The 20,793-nt window shown below is 41.4% G+C and overlaps 1 protein-coding gene across 1 annotated transcript in view; it reads right to left on the reverse strand.

The window, feature by feature from the left end:
* Positions 1 to 1,724: 1,724 nt before the first annotated feature.
* The window catches only part of pdgfc (platelet derived growth factor c), a 247,650-nt gene continuing 228,581 nt past the window's right edge, over positions 1,725 to 20,793 (reverse strand). The window contains exons 6-7 of the mRNA XM_078406472.1: positions 5,146 to 5,360; positions 1,725 to 2,931 (exon numbers count right to left, since the gene is read on the reverse strand). Coding sequence (XP_078262598.1) covers positions 2,815 to 2,931; positions 5,146 to 5,360 — 332 coding nt within the window. The 3' untranslated portion in view covers positions 1,725 to 2,814. The remainder of the gene's footprint in view (positions 2,932 to 5,145; positions 5,361 to 20,793) is intronic.

Raw genomic sequence — 20,793 nt, forward strand, 5'->3', positions numbered from 1 at the left:
ACGTAAGGATTTTAGGTTAATTCGGCAAGGGTAAATAAAATGTAAATTGTCCCTCATGAGTAGGATAGTGCTGGTGTACGGGAATTGCTGGTTGGTGTGGACTCAGTGGGCCAAAGAGCCTGTTTCCGCATTGTATCTCTAAACTAAACCAAACTAAACCAAGCGTTGTGACCAAGCCATGGAGGGTGCACGCTAAAATGATAATGATGAGGTGTGATGCCCCTCTGGCAAGTTCTGTAAGGAAACCCTTGACATTAAAGGCACCAAGCTTATATCTTGCAGACCCTGATGGCATTCTCCATTGACATCTGGTGCCTCTGTAGCTTTCCCAGATAGCATCAAGACTGTAGCACAACAAGGATCTTTGGGAGGGGCTTTGGGGGATGGGCGGCCGGGGGGGGGGGGGGGGGGGATGGGGGGGGGGGTGGGGGGGGGGGATGGGGGTGGGTGGGTAGGTGAGGAACCATGGAAGGAGGGAGTAGCCTAAGTCCCCCAACTGCCAGCATCCTGTGAGTTGTGATAGTTGGAAGGTAAGGGAGAGGGGGAACGATGGATTACCTTTGAATCAAGTTATTGTATTAACTCCCCCTTTGCTTGACATTGTCCGTGAAGAATATTATACATTTCCTGCAGAGCTCCATGTTTATTTGGGGGAATGGGAGTGCTGCATTAACGTATTCAATCACCCCCTCTACATTTGGAGGCCAGCAATCCTTTGCACATTCAGCACGACAGATGTTATTTATCAACATTCGTTTTAACTGCATTTTTCATTCGTATAACACTTTACAAAATCAAGTATATAACACAAAAGAATTTCTAGAGCCGTTTGATGATTTTTTTTAGCCTTTGGATGGGTCTCAGTATCACAATCACAAATCTTATATCTACAGTGCATCAGGAACTCTAGTTCAACAATTTACTACTCCAAAAGACATTGTTAGCTATATATTTTACAAAGATTCACTGCAAAACAAGTTTCTCAATTTGAATTGTTTTAATAAGTTCCTTGGATAGATTTTACAAGAGTTGTTGATGTTCCAAGTAAAATCTAATGTCCATCTTTTCTTTTTTATTTGACGGAAGCACAGAGTTTTTCCCACTTTATTCCTTAAGAGAGACTGGGTTTTGCATTTCAAATGAAAATTAAGGTCATTACAGCGCTATATACAGAATAAATATGCAGATAATTGATTATTCCGTGGCCAAGAATCAAGAATAACATACAGAAATATTTGTAACTTTTACAATTCTAGTTTCTGCTACATTAGCTGATACGCGTGAGTTTTTAACATTTACTGTAAGTTAAAATTAAATAAATATCAGGTTCAGGTGATTTCAGTTTGTTTTGTTCTTAATTGAATGCTATAGAATTGTTTGCATTGATTTTTTAATCGAAAAATTAGTCCAATTTCCGAGGCAACTGATTTTGTTGTCTTGTTTTGAACTTTATAGTAATCCAATTATTGTGGTTAAATGATCATCATTTATCAGCTTGGTTAGTAACTGACTGACACCAAGTGAAAAGATGTAAACTGTAAGTCAATATATTTTCTCATTATTTTGCCTTTGCAATGAAGACAAGTAAAACTGTACGAAGACACAAAATGCTAGAGTAACTCAACGGGTCAGGCAGCATCTCTGGAGAGAAGAAATGGGTGACGTTTCAGGCCGAGACCCTTCTTCAGACTGAAGAAGGGTCTCGACCTGAAACATCACCCATTCCTTCTCTCCAGAGATGCTGCCTGTCCTGCTGAGTTACTCCAGCATTTTGTGTCTACCTTCGATTTAAACCAGCATCTGCAGTTATTTTTCCTACACAAGTAAAACTGTATTGAACTAAAATACAGTTACAATTATTTTATGGACAAAATCAACATCTGAGTAGCAGTTCTGGTTAAAATGATCTTTGGAATAGTAGCTTCCATATGCAGCACCAATCTGAACAGTGCAATGATATGGATGTGCTTTTAACCACATCTACCCATTTCCCTTTTTTGCAAAGTACTGTAAATCATGAGAATCCAAAAAGCTAAATTCTTAAATAAGTTTGGTACAAAATAGATACATTCAATGTGATATAAAAAAGAAGCTTAAGCCACATTAGCCTAAATGAGGAGACTTTTTAAAATGTACACATTTTCAGCCAATTCCCTCAGAAAAGTCCATCAAAGTCCTCAATATCATCAAATTCTGTATTTCCCAATGTATTCCTCACTGGGATGCACGTGATAGGACTTCGCGTCTGAAGTCACAGAGGTACAATTCTCTTAACAAATTGTACTTGGAAGAGACGTTTAATGCTCAGAGAACATGATGTCACTTGAGGATGAAGCGGCCTGAAACAAATAGAGTTTCTCGGAGTTTTCAGCAAAATTTCTCGGAGTATTGTAACTCACAAAGTTAATGAAGTCAACAGTCAGCGACTCCAGGTGAGCTGTTTTTCCTGAAAATATTTTCTGAACTTTTATTGGATTCAGAACTGAAACAGTGAACCAATGACATTTTTATCTTTCCAAAGGCGAAAGAGAGAAAAGTAACCTGATGTGCATTGCAAGAGCCATTTTCTTTGCTGTCATCTAGCATTTCAATCTTCATTTGGTTGCCGGACTCTTCCCCTGTATAAATATTTTGCAGTTCCATTCATTGGCAGGAGAGTTAGATTTTACCCAAGATCCATTGACAAGATAGGAAGTGGAAAAATCCAAAAAAACTGAGATGACTGTGATTTCTAAGAAAGATAATGCACAAAGGGCCCTATTGCTCCAAGGTTTAGTTCTCTGTAAGGTAAATGCTTTTAAAGACCAAACTGATTTAACCTCCTGTTTTTCCTTTACATACACAGCCGCATTCTTCATGGTGCTCCAATCCAACGTCTGCAAGAGATTTCTGTAGTGGTTTCCCAGGGCTCCTATATCGTAGCTGAAGAACCTGAAAGAGTTATGGACCATTAGATTAAATCACTGTGTAGGATAAAGGGACTTTACTTTACTTATGATTAAATTTTATCAGATACCTTATAAATCTTCCTGTTCCAGCATACAAATACAAACCTAAAGAGACACCCAGATGATACATCTGTTCTTTAAAGAGACTACTGCTCCAAAAAAAGCTCTTTAAAGTGATTTTCATTTTTTTTTAAATGATCTTGGAATTAGTGCAACATTGGCTATCTTCTCTTCTGGTCATCTGGAAACTCAATTAACCTGATTTGTCAATGAAATGTATTGCACTCTCAGGCTCTGACACCTGGTAAGCTACTGGAATGAATGTTAACAGTAAAAATCCAGTAAAAACAAATAAAAATATGTCAAACATATGTAATGGAGATGCAATAGTTCTCAGCATTCTCATTATATAAGTGAAGAGATTTTAAGGTCTTACATAGATAATGCATCACTGTTTTTACAGCTGATGCTCTTAACTGGACATCACACACTTGTCACGTAGGCCCGTTATATTTTAATTAGTCAGGCAAGTAATTGAAAACTTGATTTCGTTAGAAAATTGCTCACTAGAAAATTTCACTGCATCTTTATTTAACTGCATCTAGGCCATTTAAAACTGAGGCGAGAAAGAACTTTTTCACCCAGAGATTTGTGAAATTCTCTGACACAGAGAGCAGTGGAAGCCAAATCACTGGATGGATTTAAGAGAGAGTTAGATAGAGCTCTAGGGGCTAGTGGAATTAAGGGATATGGGGAGAAGGCAGGCAAGGGTTATTGATTGTGGATGATCAGCCATGATCACAATGAATGATGGTGCTGGCTCGAAGGGCTGAATGGCCTCCTCCTGCACCTATTTTCTATGTTTCTATGTTTATTGATTTCCATCACCCCTACATTCTTTTATGGGATATGCTGAAAGCAACTAATTAATGCCCAATGTTTCAGCAAACTCTTCTCTACTTCCCTTCAGCAATGTGTCATTCCTTTCTTCTGCTCCTCTTTCCTCAACCTCTTCCAATCACCTTATCCCCAGTTCATAGTGATAGGAGCAGAATTAGGCCAATCAGCTCATTAAGTCTACTCCACCATTCAATCATGGCTGATCTATCACTCACTCCTAACGCTATTCTCCTGCCTTCTCCCCAAAACCCCTGACACCCGTACTAATCAAGAATCTATCTATCTATGCCTTAAAAATATCCATTGACTTGGCCTCCACAGCCCTCTGTGGCAAAGAATTCAACAGATACACCACCCTCTGAAAAAATAAATTCCTCCTCATCTCCTTCCTAAAGGAACATCTTTTAATTCTGAGGCTGTGACCTCTAGTCCAAGACTCTCCCACCAGTGGAAACATCCTCTCCACATCCACTCTATCCAAGCCTTTCACTATTCGGTACATTTCAATGAGTTCCCCTCTCATTCTTCTAAACTGCAGCGAATATAGACCCAGTGCCTAAAAACGCTCATCATATGTTCCCTGCTATAATTATAATTTCCTCGCTCTCTCTGTTGTTTTGGTATGAATATTTGTACCATCATCCCCTCCCCTTGCTTCTCCCCTCCCCGCAACCATACTTGAATTGAAAAAAGTCTTTGGTCTTAAATTCGTCTCTGCAATGATTAATGAAATAAATATTCAATGTGAGTTTTTGCACCATTTGGACTCCAGCATTATATTTACTTTGAGACTTTTAAATTAGTTATTTATATTTAAAGCATATGGATGTTGGGTTATTTGGATAGGCAGGTCATGCAGGTTAAGCAGGAAACAAAAACCTTCATTCCCACTTTTATGGATAGGATTTATGAATCAGCTGCAATCTTAATCGATCTATTATAAATTTGTTGAATTTCAAAGGACAAGATCTTTTTGTATGTTTATGTGCTGAAACTGTAGCTTCTGAAGTATAGAAATCTGCATGTGTAGGAAGGAACCGCAGATGCTGGTTTAAACCGAAGATAGACGCAAAAAGCTGAAGTAACTCAGTGGGACAGGCAGCATCTCTGGAAACAAGGAACGTCACCCATTCCTTCTCTCCAGAGATGCTGCCTGTCCCGCTGAGTTACTCCAGCTTTTTGCGTGCATCTTTTTCATGTTTCCTCGTAAAGTTCAAAACTGCCTTATTGAACAGCTACAGTGCAATTTTATTACACTAAAGCATTTATTTGAAAATAATAATTGAACCCGTCATACCTCATGATATTTTTTTGATACTTTAATGGGGGCACACTGACAATCTTGGCAACCGAGTGAGCAGCAAGCACAGTTGCCTCCACAACGCTTCACCAGCAGACAGCCAGGCCAGTAGATAATATCAGTTCGTTTGAGTTCCTCTCGCAGAGATACCGATGTGTTACGTGGCGTGCAACTGTAGAGTCTCACCTCCTCTTTCAGCAAGTTCAGATCCACTGCAATCATAAGAATGAGGAGATTTCTATTAATTCCATGTGGAATATTGAAGATTATAATGGTTTGGCACACTAAGTGTGCCTAATTCACCTGCGGAATTATCCAAATTCCAACTAAATTCTTTACCTCTATTATTTACTTGGTAAACTTCATATTGTGTAAAAGTAAAATACAGCAGATGTGGGAAATCTGAAATAAAACAGAAACTTTTGGAAGTGCTCCACTGCCTGATCTGGAAAATGTATCCAATATTCTCTGTTTTCTTACATCATCTCATTTTGTGCTGCATTTTGATTAATGCTGGGGAAAGGAATAAGATGATACGTTGATAGAAAGGATCGAAAGCTTGCAGGAGGATAAATGGAGATATTACATTGTCTGAATATTTGTTCCTATGCTATAAATTCTATGTAAAAGGTATTAAAATAAAGTTCAGGTACTTTTGTACAATCTACTGTCAGCATATTAAGGAAGTTTCAATTCATATTTTCTGAAATTGTTCTGTTCAGATTACCAACTTATATACATCGAATTAACAACTAAGAGTACTCCATTTGTATGTTTAGTTACTAAACAATTCATTAACCAGCATTTTTTGCAAACATGGTTTGCAATGTCATTTTAAATCTGAATCCATTTCATTTAAAGTCCACTTTTCATGAAGAAGACTTATTTTTGACCAGTCACCCATTGAAAAATGTGGACATTTGTAATCAGGAACTTTGTTGTTCATGTTATGAGTTCATATTACATATTAATAGGCCGACAAATTGTTCATTAATTTAAAGCAGTGAAAGGCAGAGTGAATCTTTATCAATTTTGAGGCTCAAGATCAGAGGTCAGGAGATGCAAATACCACACCCAATCAATATAAATAATGAGAGAATGGTTGTAAATACAAAGAAAATGAATTGAAGGAAGACCCACATAGAAGATAGCAACTGCCTCAGATTCATGGTAGGGAAATAGGCACGGTCTTATCCCCTTTCACAAACATAGAAGCAGGCTTGCACTGTTCAGTGAAGAACAACTTCAGTGGAGTGAATCTTTATCAATTTCACTCCAATAACATGTCAAACACCATATGTTCGACCCGAGTCTTTGATAATTTCTTTCCCTCTGTAGATGCTGCCTGACCTGCTGTGTTCCTTCAGCGGTTTGGTTTTTCTTGCACCAGATTCCAACATCTTGCAGTCTCTTGTGTTTCTAACTCCTTATGTTTCATATTTGATCTCACTGTGCACGCTTGGTGGTCACCATGTGTTGTAGTATGGAGACTTGGGTCGACTTTGTTAAAGTGCGCTATGTGCACACAAAAGCTCATCTGCATTGGTTTAGTGCACTGATTTGAGAGAAATGTTCGCCCTTATTTAAGAAATATGTCATTGTAAAGTTTAAAAAAGTGCTTTTTTATATTAAAAATAGTATTGCATTATGTGATCTGAAATGGTTATGATCTAGCAGCTGCCATTACTTGTTTACCTGATAGTTGACCTAAAGTGGAGGCATTTGAAAGTTTTCACATGATTCATTTTGACTGAGGTAAACATATTACTATGAACTCTGATGAAATTTATTACTTGATAATCAAGGCTTTATGTGTAGAAGGGAAACTTTATATAAATCTTAGAAGAATTCAGGTCACGACACTTCGTATCACTGTCAACGCATTTTAATGGAAAACCTGTTATGAAAAATATTTTAAACAGACTTGAATAATTCAAACGAGTTCACTAAAATGTCAAAAGGCTTGCTGGAGCTTTTGAGAATAAACAATTCAGTTTTACGTAGATGAAGAGGAGTTAACATTAAGGGACAATGAGGTCAATGTATTTGATGTAATCTACTGGGATTTTAGTAAGGTTTTTGAGAGTCAAAGATATAAAATCTCTTAGAATCCAAGAACCTGTGGCAAATTGGATCTAAAATTGATTGATGATATGAAGCAATGGTTAACAGGTGTTTTAACGACATGAAGTTTGTTACCTGTGGAGATACAGTACTCAGTCCCTTGCTTTCTATTTTATAAACATAGCACAGAAAGTAAGGAAATTTGTGTTTGGTAGATTATTTCTTTGTTGTAACAATGCTTCTGGGCAATAAATCTTATACCGTTGGAAAGCCTGTTTATTTCCCTTTTAAATGGTGCCACATTTGTAAGGAACATGCATTTGTGGGATGAGCAGCAGAGCTGAGTATGTGGGTTGCGCCCATGAAAAATCTGCCAAATCTTCTCTGCCAATGCCAAACAGCTTATTCTGCCATTGACTCTTGTTCGGTGTTGTTTGGTGGATTGGATGATTGAAGTCTGAAGAAACAAGACATATTGGCAATTTAACAATTTATTCATTTAATAAACAGGAGCCTCAGTAGCGTGTGGAAGAACCATACACAGCCACAACAGCCTGGCACCTCCTCCTCATGCTGGTCACCAGCCTGGTCATACACTGTTGTGGGATGGCATACCATTCTTCAACCAGCATTTGTCGCAAGTCAGCCAACGTGGTTGTGTTGGTCACTCTGGCACGAACAGCACGCCCAAGTTGATCCCACAAGTGTTCAATGGGGTTGAGGTCAGGACTGCTGGCAGGCCATTCCATCCTCTCCACTCCTAAATTCTGGAGGTAGTCTCTGAGAAACCCTGCTCTGTGGGGGCGAGCATTGTCATCTTGGAGGACAGAGTTCGGTCCCAGACTGTGGAGATATGGGATTGCCACTGGTTGCAGAATCTCATCTCGATATCTCTCTGCATTGAGATTGCCTCCAATGATGACAAGCCTCATTTTTCCAGTGAGGGAGATGCCGCCCCACACCATCACACTGCCTCCACCAAAAGATGTTACTCTATCGGTGCAGCAATCAGCATAGCATTCTCCGCGTCTTCTCCACACTTTGACCCTTGGTCCAACTGCCGTAGGCAGAATCTGGACTCATCGCTGAACATAACGTTCCTCCACATGTTCAGGTTCCAGTGCACGTGTTGCCGACGCCAGCGCAAACGGGCCTGACGGTGAAGGGCAGTCATGGCAGGCCTCCTGGCAGCCCTATGAGACTGGAGATCGGCTGCGTGCAGTCTGTTCCGAATTGTCTGGGCAGAGAGCCGTCGGCCATATCATCCTGCAAACCTTGACTGCAAATCTGTAGAAGACAGCCTACGGTTCCTAAGTGCTGACAGGGTGAGGAAACGGTCTTCTTCAGGTGTCGTCTTCTTGGGACGCCCACTTCGCGGCCTGTCTCTGACATCCCCCGTTATATGGAACTTGGCCTTCACTTTGGAGATGGTACTAGGGCTCACTCCAAATAATGCCGCAACTTGGTTTTGCGGAACACCAGCTTGAAGTTGCCCTATCGCACGGGCCCTATCCAGATCAGTCAAACGTGGCATGCTGATTCTTGGAGCAGACACCTACTGACCACTGTAGCAGGGCCCATGCTCACAGATGCTGCCAATCAGATGCCAATCAGGCACCTGATTGTCAGCACCTGGGGGTACCAGAAGCTCAAAACAAGAGTCAATAGCAACAGCAGAATAAGCTGTTTGGCATTGGCAGAGAAGATTTGGCAAATTTTTCATGGGCGCAACCCATATACTCAGCTCTGCTGCTCATCCCACAAATGCATGTTCCTTACAAATGTGGCACCATTTAAAAGGGAAATAAACAGGCTTTCCAATGGTATAAGATTTATTGCCAAGAAGCATTGTTACAACAAAGAAATAATCTACCAAACACAAATTTCCTTACTTTTTGTGCTATGTTTATGTATAAAGAATTTAGACCTCAATGTAGCATGCATAATATTTAAGGTAAAGCAAAAATTGGAGAGGTGACTTATCATGAGGAAGGAAAATCTAGACAACAGATTGAAATTGTCCGGTCAATTGGTCAGGGAAGAAGCAGAGCAAGACCTCTCTGATGGGAGAGTCTGTGGTTCGCAGGAAACTATGAGGAACTGCAAAGAATTGCTGCAACCACTTAAATAGCCCCTTTGGTAATCATCAAAGTGACCATGATCTTCAGAGAGTGCGGACCGCATGAGAGCAAAGTCGAAGATCTCTCTGCAGTGTTTCATGACATCTTGGAAAACATGATCCTGGGAATGTATTGCACATCAGAGAGGCGTGGGGAGGAACTCTGTGGCAGTAGTTTCTTTGTTGGGCATGTCTTTGCAATACACTGCTCATGCCCCAGAGTGGCCAGACAGACAGCTCTGACAAATACTGCCAATGGTGACACAGATTGAATATCTCAGCAGGTAAGCACTATGGAAAACAGTCACTGTTAACTTAAGTGCAACTTAAGGACTTTGGAAATTATTTAAGCAGCCTGTACTAAGTTCTGTAGCTGCCCCATTAAATCTCCCAGTGTCAGCAGAAAATACATTTAAATTGCAATAAATGCCACAGAGTGGTGTGATGTGTTCATAATTGTATTGTGATTGTTCAACTTTAGTTTAGTTTAGAGATAAAGCGCGGAAACAGGCCCTTCGGCCCACCGAGTTCGCACCAGCGATCAGCGATCCCCGCACACTAACACTATCCTACACACACTAGGGACAATTTACATTTATACCGTCAATTAACCTACAAATCAGTACGTCTTTGTAGTACGAGTGTGGGAGGAAACCGAAGCTCTCGAAGAAAACCCATACAGGTCATTGGGAGAGCGTACAAACTCTGTTGTCCAGACAAGCATCCGTAGTCAGGATCGAACCTGGGTCTCTGGTGCTGTAAGGCAGTAGCTCTACTGCCACACCACCGTGCCACCCTAACTGTTCAAGGAAGGTTGTAGGTTGGGCTCCAGTTCATATTAGTAAGGACAGACATATAGAAACATAGAAACATAGAAAATAGGTGCAGGAGTAGGCCATTCGGCCCTTCGAGCCTGCACGGCCATTCAATATGATCATGGCTGATCATCCAACTCAGTATCCCGTACCTGCCTTCTCTCCATACCCCCTGATCCCTTTAGCCACAAGGGCCACATCTAACTCCCTCTTAAATATAGCCAATGAACTGGCCTCAACTACCTTCTGTGGCAGAGAATTCCACAGATTCACCACTCTCTGTGTGAAAAAAAACTTTCTCACGCATGAATAATGCATAGAAGGGGTGTGTGATCTCCTGGGGATGCGATTTCACCTGAAAACCATCACAAGCATTATCTAATTTTATCACTTGTTCCTCAAAATCCAGTTATAATACGAAAGCTGTTTTCTGTTTTTAATTGGAAGCCATTTAGATTTCTGGTGTTATTTTGAAACGGAATGAAACATCCTAATCTCAGAGACTGCAGATGCAGGAATCTGGAACAAATCTGAACTGATGGATGAACTCGCTGGGTCAGGCAACATCTAGACTTGTTGCAAATCTCAACCCAAAATACTGACTTCACCTTTGCCTCCACTGATGACGTCTTGCATGCTAAGTTCCTCCAGCAGTATACTTATAGATGCTAATCTCGAGGATCATTAAAAAAAAAGTTTAAGCTCCATAAAGTTTCAAATTAAACTGTCATGTACTCCTAATTCCAGACCTCTGGGACATTGACTCAGTAGAAGGCTGCCTGACATCTGATCTCTCTGCGTGAATCAGTTTTACTTCTAATGTTAACTGCATGTATGTATAAATCTGCGTAAGTATTGTAGATCCCCTATGACGAAAGGTAAAAAATCAATCACAATCTTATTGAATGGCTGAGCATGCACAATGGGCCGACTGGCCTACCCTTGTTTCTTATGTTTTAGTGCCTGGTTCCTATTTTAGACAATGGTTCCTTGTTTTAGGCTGCTCAAGCAGCAGAAATAGTTCTCTATATCTATCCTAGCAGTTCCCCTTGAAAACATAAATCAAATCAACCATCCGACCGTTTGGGAATACAATCCAAATACAGTGATCACTCCTTGCAAATTAATTCTTGGAGTTCTTGTATTATTTTGACAAATCTATGGTGCATTCCACTCAAGGTCGGTAATCTAGAAATTAGATTCATCCGTGCCTGCTTTTTTTAACGAGCAAATGGTGCATAAAATTGATTTAACCTGGGAAGATTGCAGAACAATCATTCCCAGGTGACACTGAAACAATTGGGAAATCTGGCATTATTCTCAATCAATTGCACAGCAAATCACTTTGTAAATCATACCCTTCATGGTCTCTTCTTTACCAACACAAATTGGAACTTATGAGTGCAACCGATGACCTTTACTTGACACGAACAATTAATTAGGAGCACCTAATTAAGTAGATGTCAAGGGTTAAGGGGAGAAGGCAGGAGAATGGGGTTAGGAGGGAGGGATAGATTAACCATGATTGAATGGTGGAGTAAACTTGATGGGCCGAATGGCCTAATTCTGGTCCTATCACTTATGACCTTATCTGTGTCTTGTACGCTGGATCTGACAGTCTTGGTTTCTGCTCATCATCTCTTGCTCTATCATTGCTTAATTGCAGCTTTCTTATGCCTTTTGCCTCAGAGTGCCTGTTGCAGTCTCTGGCTTATTGCTCACCGCACACTTGCAGTGGCATGAAGAGCCACTCACAGCGCAAGAGTTGATCATGGCAGACAGTCCTGTCGGGAGGTACCCACACCGACAGAATATCAAAGTGTCTGCCCTCCACCAAATATTCCCTCCCTTCCTTGACTGCCTTTTCTGCAGCTGCTTCGTGTCAGTCCGAGGAGAGTGCCATTAAGGTCGATCTTTCCAAGGGAGCCACAAAGACATTGAAAGTTGGAATTTTTTCCTCTCGCTCCCATTAGAAATAAATCTGATATCATTCTCATGTTAGCTTGTTGGCCAATTTCACGTTTTGTGGGTGGATCCAATTTGACAGTGGAGCTCCAGATGGATTCCCACATAGAAAATTGTGATGTAGTTCAAAATAGACTAAAAGCAGCATTGTGGAGGTGTGTGATTTTGTGCTAAAGTGGGAACTATGCTCTTCCTCATGGGAGCTGGAAACCTCCACTGCACTATAACTAATGCACTTATCACAAATTAACATCAAAACCTGAAGGACATTCCCCATGGCAACCTTAGAAGAAACTGCGTAAGAGGTTGCCATGAGAGGGAGAAATTATAGGGAGGGGGCAGATATCGTGATTTCCCTGTGTGGGTAGCAAACTCCCCACCGACTTGCTTCCAACACCACTGAAATATGTGGATGATTAATGAGGCGGAGATTGCACGAAGCTCCTCTGAAATATATGGTATAAAAAAACTCATCAGTAATGAGGAGTGACGGGGTTTCAAATATCCTTAGCATTAACACTGTCAGACGCAATGTACACAACATCAGTGTCAAAATGACACATTTTAATTGCCGCCTCATTGACAATCACAGGGCGATATGCTCCCAGCTTTTCATGTCTGTTCAATCAAGGATTTAAAAATACCCTAAAAGCTCTAAACTATATCAGAATGGGAGAAAACATGCAGTGTATACTTGTGGTGTCAGTAAGTGTAGAACTGACTCTGAGATCAGTCAAAGGGTCCTGACCCCAAATATTGTCTGTACATTCCCTCTACAGATGCAGTTGCTTCATTATTCCAACATTTGTGCTTTGATGAGAAAGAATTCATTGTGCTTTGGTGAATTGCCTTGAACCAATTTTACAATGCATATAATTTCACCAGGAAATGAATGGTAAATAGGATTTCTTAGCACCCCTCGGTCATGGCTGACCATGGGTCATGCATCCTAGTTGGCTGCTTGCTCCACACCTCGGCTAGGGCAGCGTCGCTTGTGGCTGAAGAGACCAATGCGGGAGTGACAGTCTCTGTCGCAAAGGTCATTATTGCGGTTATAAAAGGTTATAAATAGGATCAGAGCATTATTTTATCCATGATTTGCAATCCATTTCCTAGGCTGTCCTTTCCTAGATGTGTAGGAAAATAAGTGCAGATGCTGGTACAAATCGAAGGTATCACAAAATGCTGGAGTAACTCAGCAGGTCAGGCAGCATCTCTGGAGAGAGGGAATGGTTGATATTTCGGGTCGAGACCCTTCTTCAGACTGATGTCGGGGGGGGGGGGGGGCGGGACAAAGAAAGGATATAGGTGGAGACAGGAAGACAGTGGGAGAACTGGGAAGGGGGAGGGGAAGAGAGGGACAAAGGAACTATCAAAGAGAAGTCAATGTTCATACTGCTGGGCTGCAAGCTGCCCAAGCGAAATATGAGGTGCTGTTCCTCCAATTTGCAGTGGGCCTCACTATGACACTGGAGGAGGCTCATGACAGAAAGGTCAGACTGGGAGTGGGAAGGGGAGTTGAAGTGCTCAGCCACCGGGAGATCAGGTTGGTTAAGGTTAGTGAAGCCCACCGCAAATTGGAGGAACAGCACCTCATATTTCGCTTGGGAAGCTTACAGGGATAAAGAAAGGAGTAAAGAAAGAATTGTAGTTGCTCTAGTTACAATCACAAGTTCTGCACTATTTTTTTCCCTTATCTCTTTGGTTATCCATGGCATTTTTTCTTTACTCTTGCCTGATAGGGATATAAACTGTTTCGGCATCAATGCAGTTACTTTTTTGTGTTACCTCTGCGGGTCCATTGTGGTTTCACCATTTAACATGTTATCCAGTTTATTGTGGACATTTGCTGTCATTTTGTAAGGAAGCCAGAAGCCATATCCAGAGTCTTAGATGTTCCATTGCATGCTATTATACTGTATAAATGTTCACTTCTTGTTTGGCAGTAAATTAAACTTGCCTCATTACAAACTATTAAATCAAGTATGGACAGTGTTTTTATTAATTCTGGGCCATTTGATTACAGAAAATTATTCTAAAATAATCAAAAGCTTAACCACATTCTTGACATGTTTATTCAAATCTCTGAAGAAACTAAAAGCTCCCAAAAATTAAGAGCATTTTGATTTTCTTACATGTGGGTCCAATTCCAGCACTTAAGCAAACTGCTATATCACAACTGCTGTCGAAGCTGGATGGGGATGGGCATGAGCATTGGGATGAGTGTTGTCATCTTGATAGTGACAACCATGGTTATACCTGACTATGATCCCTCAGTCCAACATATAAGATTATTAAGGGGTTGGACACGTTAGAGGCAGGAAACATGTTCCCAATGGTGGGGGAGTCCAGAACCAGGGGACACAGTTTAAGAATAAGGGGTAGGCCATTTAGAACGGAGATGAGGAAAAACTTTTTCAGTCAGAGAGTTGTAAATTTGTGGAATTCTCTGCCTCAGAATGCAGTGGAGACCAATTCTCTGAATGCATTCAAGAGAGAGCTAGATAGAGCTCTTAAGGGTAGTGGAGTCGGGGGGTGTGGGGAGAAGGCAGGAACGGGGTACTGATTGAGAATGATCAGCCATGATCACATTGAATGGTGGTGCTGGCTCGAAGGGCCGAATGGCCTACTCCTGCACCTATTGTCCATTGTGTATTAACAGGCAATGTCCAGATCTGACACCTTTGATCAGCTGTCCACAAAAACCCTGAATATCCCATTTCCTGGTGCATTACTTCCAAGGCCCAACAGCCCCAAGCTCATCTGTCATCCCTGGATCACGAGATCTTCCACTCCAAGGTCCCCTAACTCAAAAGAGCCTATCCACCTAACCAAAAATGCTCAGGAAGGAACTGCAGATGCTGGTTTAAACTGAAGATAGACACAAAAAGCTGGGGTAACTCAGCGGGAGAGGCAGCATCTCTGGAGAAAAGGAATGGGTGATGTTTCAGGTTGAAGGGTCCCGATCCGAAATGTCACCCATTCCTCCTCTCCAGGGATGCTGCTTGTCCCGCTGAGTTACTCCAGCCTTTTGTGTCTTTGGCATTAACCCATACCGAACCATCCAATACCACAGCCTTATTGCAATATTCTTGTCAGCTCAATCAAGGTTATCAAAAATTTCAGGAGGATATTGATCAGTTGAGCAAGTGGGCTGAAGAATGGTTAATGAAAGTTAATGCAGATTAATGTGAGGTGTTGCATTTTTCAAAGTGAAACTAGGACAGTACCTTCACAGTGAATGATAGAACCCTGGGGAGTGTTGTAGAGCAAAGGGAAGTAGGAATTAATGTACATGGTTGCCAGAAATGAGCTTCACAGGTAGTTAGGGGGTCAAGAAGGCTTTTGGTAAAATGGGCTTCATCAGTCTGGTTAATGGGTATAGAAACTGTGATGTTATGTTACAGTTGTACAAGGTCGCATTTGGAATATTGTGTTCAGTTTTGGTCACCATGCTATTGGAAAGATGTCATTAAGTTGGAAAGAGTGCAGAGAAGATTTACAAGGATGTTGCAAGAACTTGAGGGCTTGAGCTATAAGGAGAGGTTGGGCAGGCTCAGACTTCATTCCCTGGCGTACAGGTGGCAGAGGAGTGATTTTGTAGATGTGTATAAAAACATGAAGGGAATAGATAGGGTGAATGCACAGAGTCTTTACCCAGACTCAAGAGAAAGAGGCCATAGATTTATGGTGAGAAAGGAAAGATTTAATAAGAACCTGAGTCACACAGAATCTTTTTCACACAGAATAGTGGGTATATAGAATGAGCTGCCAGAGGTGGGAGTTGAGGCTGCTACTAAAACAACATTTAAAAGGCACGCACAGTTATGTGAATAGGAAAGGTTTAGAGGGATATGGGGCATACGTGGGAAGGCATGAGCAAGTTGGGCTGAAGGGCCTAACATCTTGATTTTTTTTCTGAATGAGATAGGAGTATCTAATACTCTTGGTTTCTCTTCTGAGATTGTAGGCATTTATCTAGGAAGGTGTTTGTGATCTGAAAGGCTTGTATCTCTGAAATGCAAAGGAAGGTATTCTAATTTTAAACTCAAGCACTGATCTAAGTGAAATTATTGGCAATTTGATTTCTTAGTTCTTTTCATGCATGTATAGGGAATATTCTGGTGTCCAAACTTCCAGTGTCCCAGTGAAGAACAACCCCACCAGGGATGTGCGCAGTACATCGAGAGGTTTTAATAGGCAGGGAGTTGTGGACATTGTTTTGTGCTGCTCATTTCTGATAGATGAGGTTGCCCTAATCTTCAGATCATTTCTTTAACAATTTATTCTATCATTCTGCTGCAGAGAAACTTTGCTGACAAGGAGCAGGGAAATAGAGTTCATATCCTCTCCTTGCAGGCAGAGGATTGCAGGAGAATCACCGATTAAATAAATGGTAATCAAGGACACGAAAGTAGCCTCTGTGAAACAAGAGCCTGACTTGGATTACATTCAAAACCACTTCCCAGCCGTTCTGCGGATGACATTTTGAAAATTAAATTAGCAATAAGAAAAATAAACTTTACAAGTTTTCTTGGATCAAAGAGGAAGATGTGGCCCTGGCACACAATCACAGAGGCAGGAGGAGGTTTTAACCCATGAGTCAACACACAGCCAATTGGAAAATACATTATAAATCCAAAGTTTACCCAAGTCATAGAAATAGAATGCAATGATATAATTGTGATAAAGGGACTGTACACCAAATTCCAGACCATGCCATAAATGGGCTCTTGCTTTTTTAGCTTAGCTACATCATAAAATAAATTCCTTCCACTGTCTTACTCCCCATATTAATCGTTAGTATCAAATAAACTAAGTTCTATATTTCAAAACCTCCAATGAATATGAAACCTACAGAAACCAACATATAAATTTGCCCTCTGTTATCAAATGTGCAGAAAATAAAATATTTAATGGACACTGAACCTCAATGATATAAAGTACCTCATGGCTATGACTGAATCCGCTGTATTACATAGCAAAAAGAACAGAACAGCACAAAGAACAGGCGCTTCAGCTCATTGAATGTCTGTACCGAACATGATACCAAAACCAACTCTAATCTGACTGCACATCATTTATATCCCACCATTGATTGCATATTCATGTAACTATCCTAAAGGCTCTTGAATGCCACTATCATATCTACCTCCACCACCACCACCCCCAACAGTGCGCTCCAGGCACTCACCATGCTCCGTGTAAAACAAAACTTGCTCCACTCATCTTCAATGAGGCATGCCAACACCTCTACTTCCTGAGGAGGTAAAAGAAATTTGGAATGTTTCCAATAACTCTTACAAACTTTTACAGATGCACCATAGAAAGCAAACTTTGGGTTGCATCACAGCTTGGTTTGGGAACAGTTCTGCCCAGGACCACAAGCAATTGCAGAGAGTTGTGGTTGTAGCCCAGTCCATCACAAAACACAAGATGGAGTCAATGACTTCCCACCATTGACTCCATCTGCATTTCATGCTGCCTCTGTGAAGCAGCCAATGCAATCAAAGCCTTGTCCCATCCTGGTCATTCCTTCTTCTCCCTACTCCCATCCAGCAGAAAGTACAGAAGCATGAAAGCGTGCATCATCAGACTCAGGAACAGCTTCTTCCACTCTATTATCAGACTTCTGAACCTTCCTTCCATAAGCTAGGGTACAGTCTAATTCACCTTTACCCCTTTGCGGACATTGGACATTGGTCTATGGGACTGATGTGCTACAATGCTGAGAACTATGTTCTGCACTCTGCATCTTCCACTTTGCTCTATCTTTTGTATCTGTTTGACTCTATTTGTATTGGTTGGCAGACAGGAATCAAAGAGTAGGGATTAACAGGTCCCTTTCAGAATGGCAGGCAGTGACTAGTGGGGTTTCCGCAAGGCTCGGTGCTGGGACAGCAGCTATTTACAATATACATTAATGACTTAGATGAAGGGATTAAAAGTAACATTAGCAAATTTGCAGATGACACAAAGCTGGGTGGCAGTGTGAACTGTGAGGATGATGCTATGAGGATGCAGGGTGACTTGGACAGGTTGTGTGAGTGGGCAGATGCATGGCAGATGCAGTTTAATGTGGATAAATGTGAGGTAAGAACAGGAAGGCAGATTATTATCTGAATGGTGTCAAGTTAGGAAATGGGAAAGTACAAAGAGATCTGGGTGTCCTTGTTCATCAATCACTTAAAGTAAGCATGCAGGTACAGCAGGCAATGAAAAAAGCTAATGGCATGTTGGCCTTTATGACAAGAGGAGTCTAGGAGCAAAGAGGTCCTTCTGCAGTTGTACAGAGCCCTAGTGAGACCGCACCCGGAGTACTGTGTGCAGTTTTGGTTTGTAAATTTGAGGAAGGACATTCTTGCTATTAAGGGCATGCAGCGTAGGTTCACTAGGTTAATTCCCGGAATGGCGGGACTATCATATGTTGAAAGACTGGAGCGACTAGGCTTGTCTACACTGGAATTTAGAAGGATCAGAGGGGATTTTATTGAAACATATAAGATAATTAAAGGATTGAACATGCCAGAGGCAGGAAACATGTTCCCAATGTTGGGGGAGTCCAGAACCAGGGGCCACAGTTTAGAGCGGAGATGAGGAAAAACTTTTTCACTCAGAGAGTTGTAAATCTGTGGAATTCTCAGCCTCAGAAGGCAGTGGAGGCCAATTCTCTGGATGCTTTCAAGAGAGAGTTAGACAGAGCTCTTAATGATAGCGGAGTCAGGGGGTAAGGGGCGAGGGCAGGAACGGGGTCCTGATTGTGAATGATCAGCCATGATCACATTGAATGTCGGTGCTAGCTCGAAGGGCTGAATGGCCTACTCCACAAAAAAAGCTGCTGATTTATTTTCAGGTTGGGAAACTATTGTCTATTGTCTATTGTCTATTGACTCGATTGTATTTATCTCTCGTATATATGATCCGTTTGGTTGGCATCAAAACAAAACCTTTTTGCTGTACCTCAGTACACATGACAATAATAATCCTCAACCTTTAAACTTTCCCTTTCTCACCTTAAAGTTATGCACTCGAGTATTTGATATATCCACCCTGGGAAAAAGTTCTGGCTACCCTATTATCAGAACATTCTTCAGGGACATCAGGGACATCAGGGACTTCTGGAGGGAGAAACCAGTGGATGGTCAGTTCCTGATAAACTGAGCACATTTTTCTCTCAGCGAGCTATTGCAGGCGTGGAATTCAGACCATTGCTTGAGGTGAAAGAATGATGGTCCATGGAATTAGCAAATCAGCTGAAGTTTTATGAGCCACAGCTGTCTTGATCTTGATGGTTTAAAATTGGATCCCTGAAATGAAACGGAATGGGTGAGAGCAGTGTGTTTAGATGCAGTTCCATGGAGGCTGAATGAACCTGGAATCTCGCCAAAGTGGACATTCTTCGGGAGCATGTCTAGACATGGCTGCAACAAACTTGTGAACATTTGATTACATAAAAATTAAATCAAAAGTTGAAAAAAAGCTGCTGATTTATTTTCAGGTTGGGAAACTATGCAGTAATTGATTAGTGTCTGTGGCTGTTCCAATGTGTAAGTTGTGCAGTAGGCTGGATAACAGATGCATGATGCCATGATTCGGAAAGCTATGTGGAAATCAAAACATACTTCTGCGTGGCAGTCTTTTCTGGAAAAATGACTATTAATTATCTCTGGAAAATAATAAAATAGTGGAGCGCATTTAGTACTCCTTTGGTATAATTCACATTTGTTCCAATTGAGAGCCGAGCCAGGATTTAATGTTGGATTAGATAAAATACTGATGAACCTGGATGATATGACATTGTTTAAATGGTCTAGTTGCAAATTGTTTGACAGGGAGTAAAATTCCAGCTTCTGGCAAGGCTTCACACTTATCAGTCAAGAGGCAGCAGCAGTGGAATCTGCACAGTATATCCCAATGGAAAATTGTCAGCGCAATACTATAAATGTGACTGACCTCATCAAACTATCTGAACAACTTCTAACTTGACAATATTACAGTAGACAGGCAGATAACACTGCAAATGTTTTGCCCCATGTGAAAGATTTAAAGCCAGCATACATTTGGTGTCAGTGCATTAACTAGTCTGTTGGTTTCTGCATCGCAACTACATGCAGGGTGGGTTGGGGAAACCATTGCAAAGGGAAGCATGTTATTTAGAGTCATAGAGTCATAGAGTGATACAGTCTGGAAACAGGCCCTTCGGCCCAACTTGCCTACACCAGCCAATATTTCCCAGCTACACTAGTCCCACCTGCCTGCGCTTGGTCCATATCCCTCCAAACATGTCCTATCCATGTACCTGTCTAACTGTTTCTTAAACAATGGGATAGTCCCAGCCTCAACTACCTCCTCTGGCAGCTTGTTCCATACACCCACCGCCCTTTGTGTGAAAATGTTACCACTCAGATTCCTATTAAATCTTTTCCCCTTCACCTTGTATCTATGTCCTCATTGAGATCTATCTAAGGTAAGGTTCCAGGCCTGGAATTGATGAGTTGGGACCTGCCTATACAGGCCTCCTGTAAATTGAAATAATAATGCCTCACAGGTTTTGTGAAGGCCTGCTGTCTGATGTGTGGCCTGCCATGTCTGTCTGTCCTTCGTGCATGGACCAGAGCCACAGAAGTAATACTAGGTGTACAATGAATGAATGTACAATGAATGTCCTTGTACAATCCTGCC

This window comes from Rhinoraja longicauda, chromosome 1 (genome assembly GCF_053455715.1).
Source record: "Rhinoraja longicauda isolate Sanriku21f chromosome 1, sRhiLon1.1, whole genome shotgun sequence".
Classification (NCBI taxonomy): domain Eukaryota; kingdom Metazoa; phylum Chordata; class Chondrichthyes; order Rajiformes; family Arhynchobatidae; genus Rhinoraja; species Rhinoraja longicauda.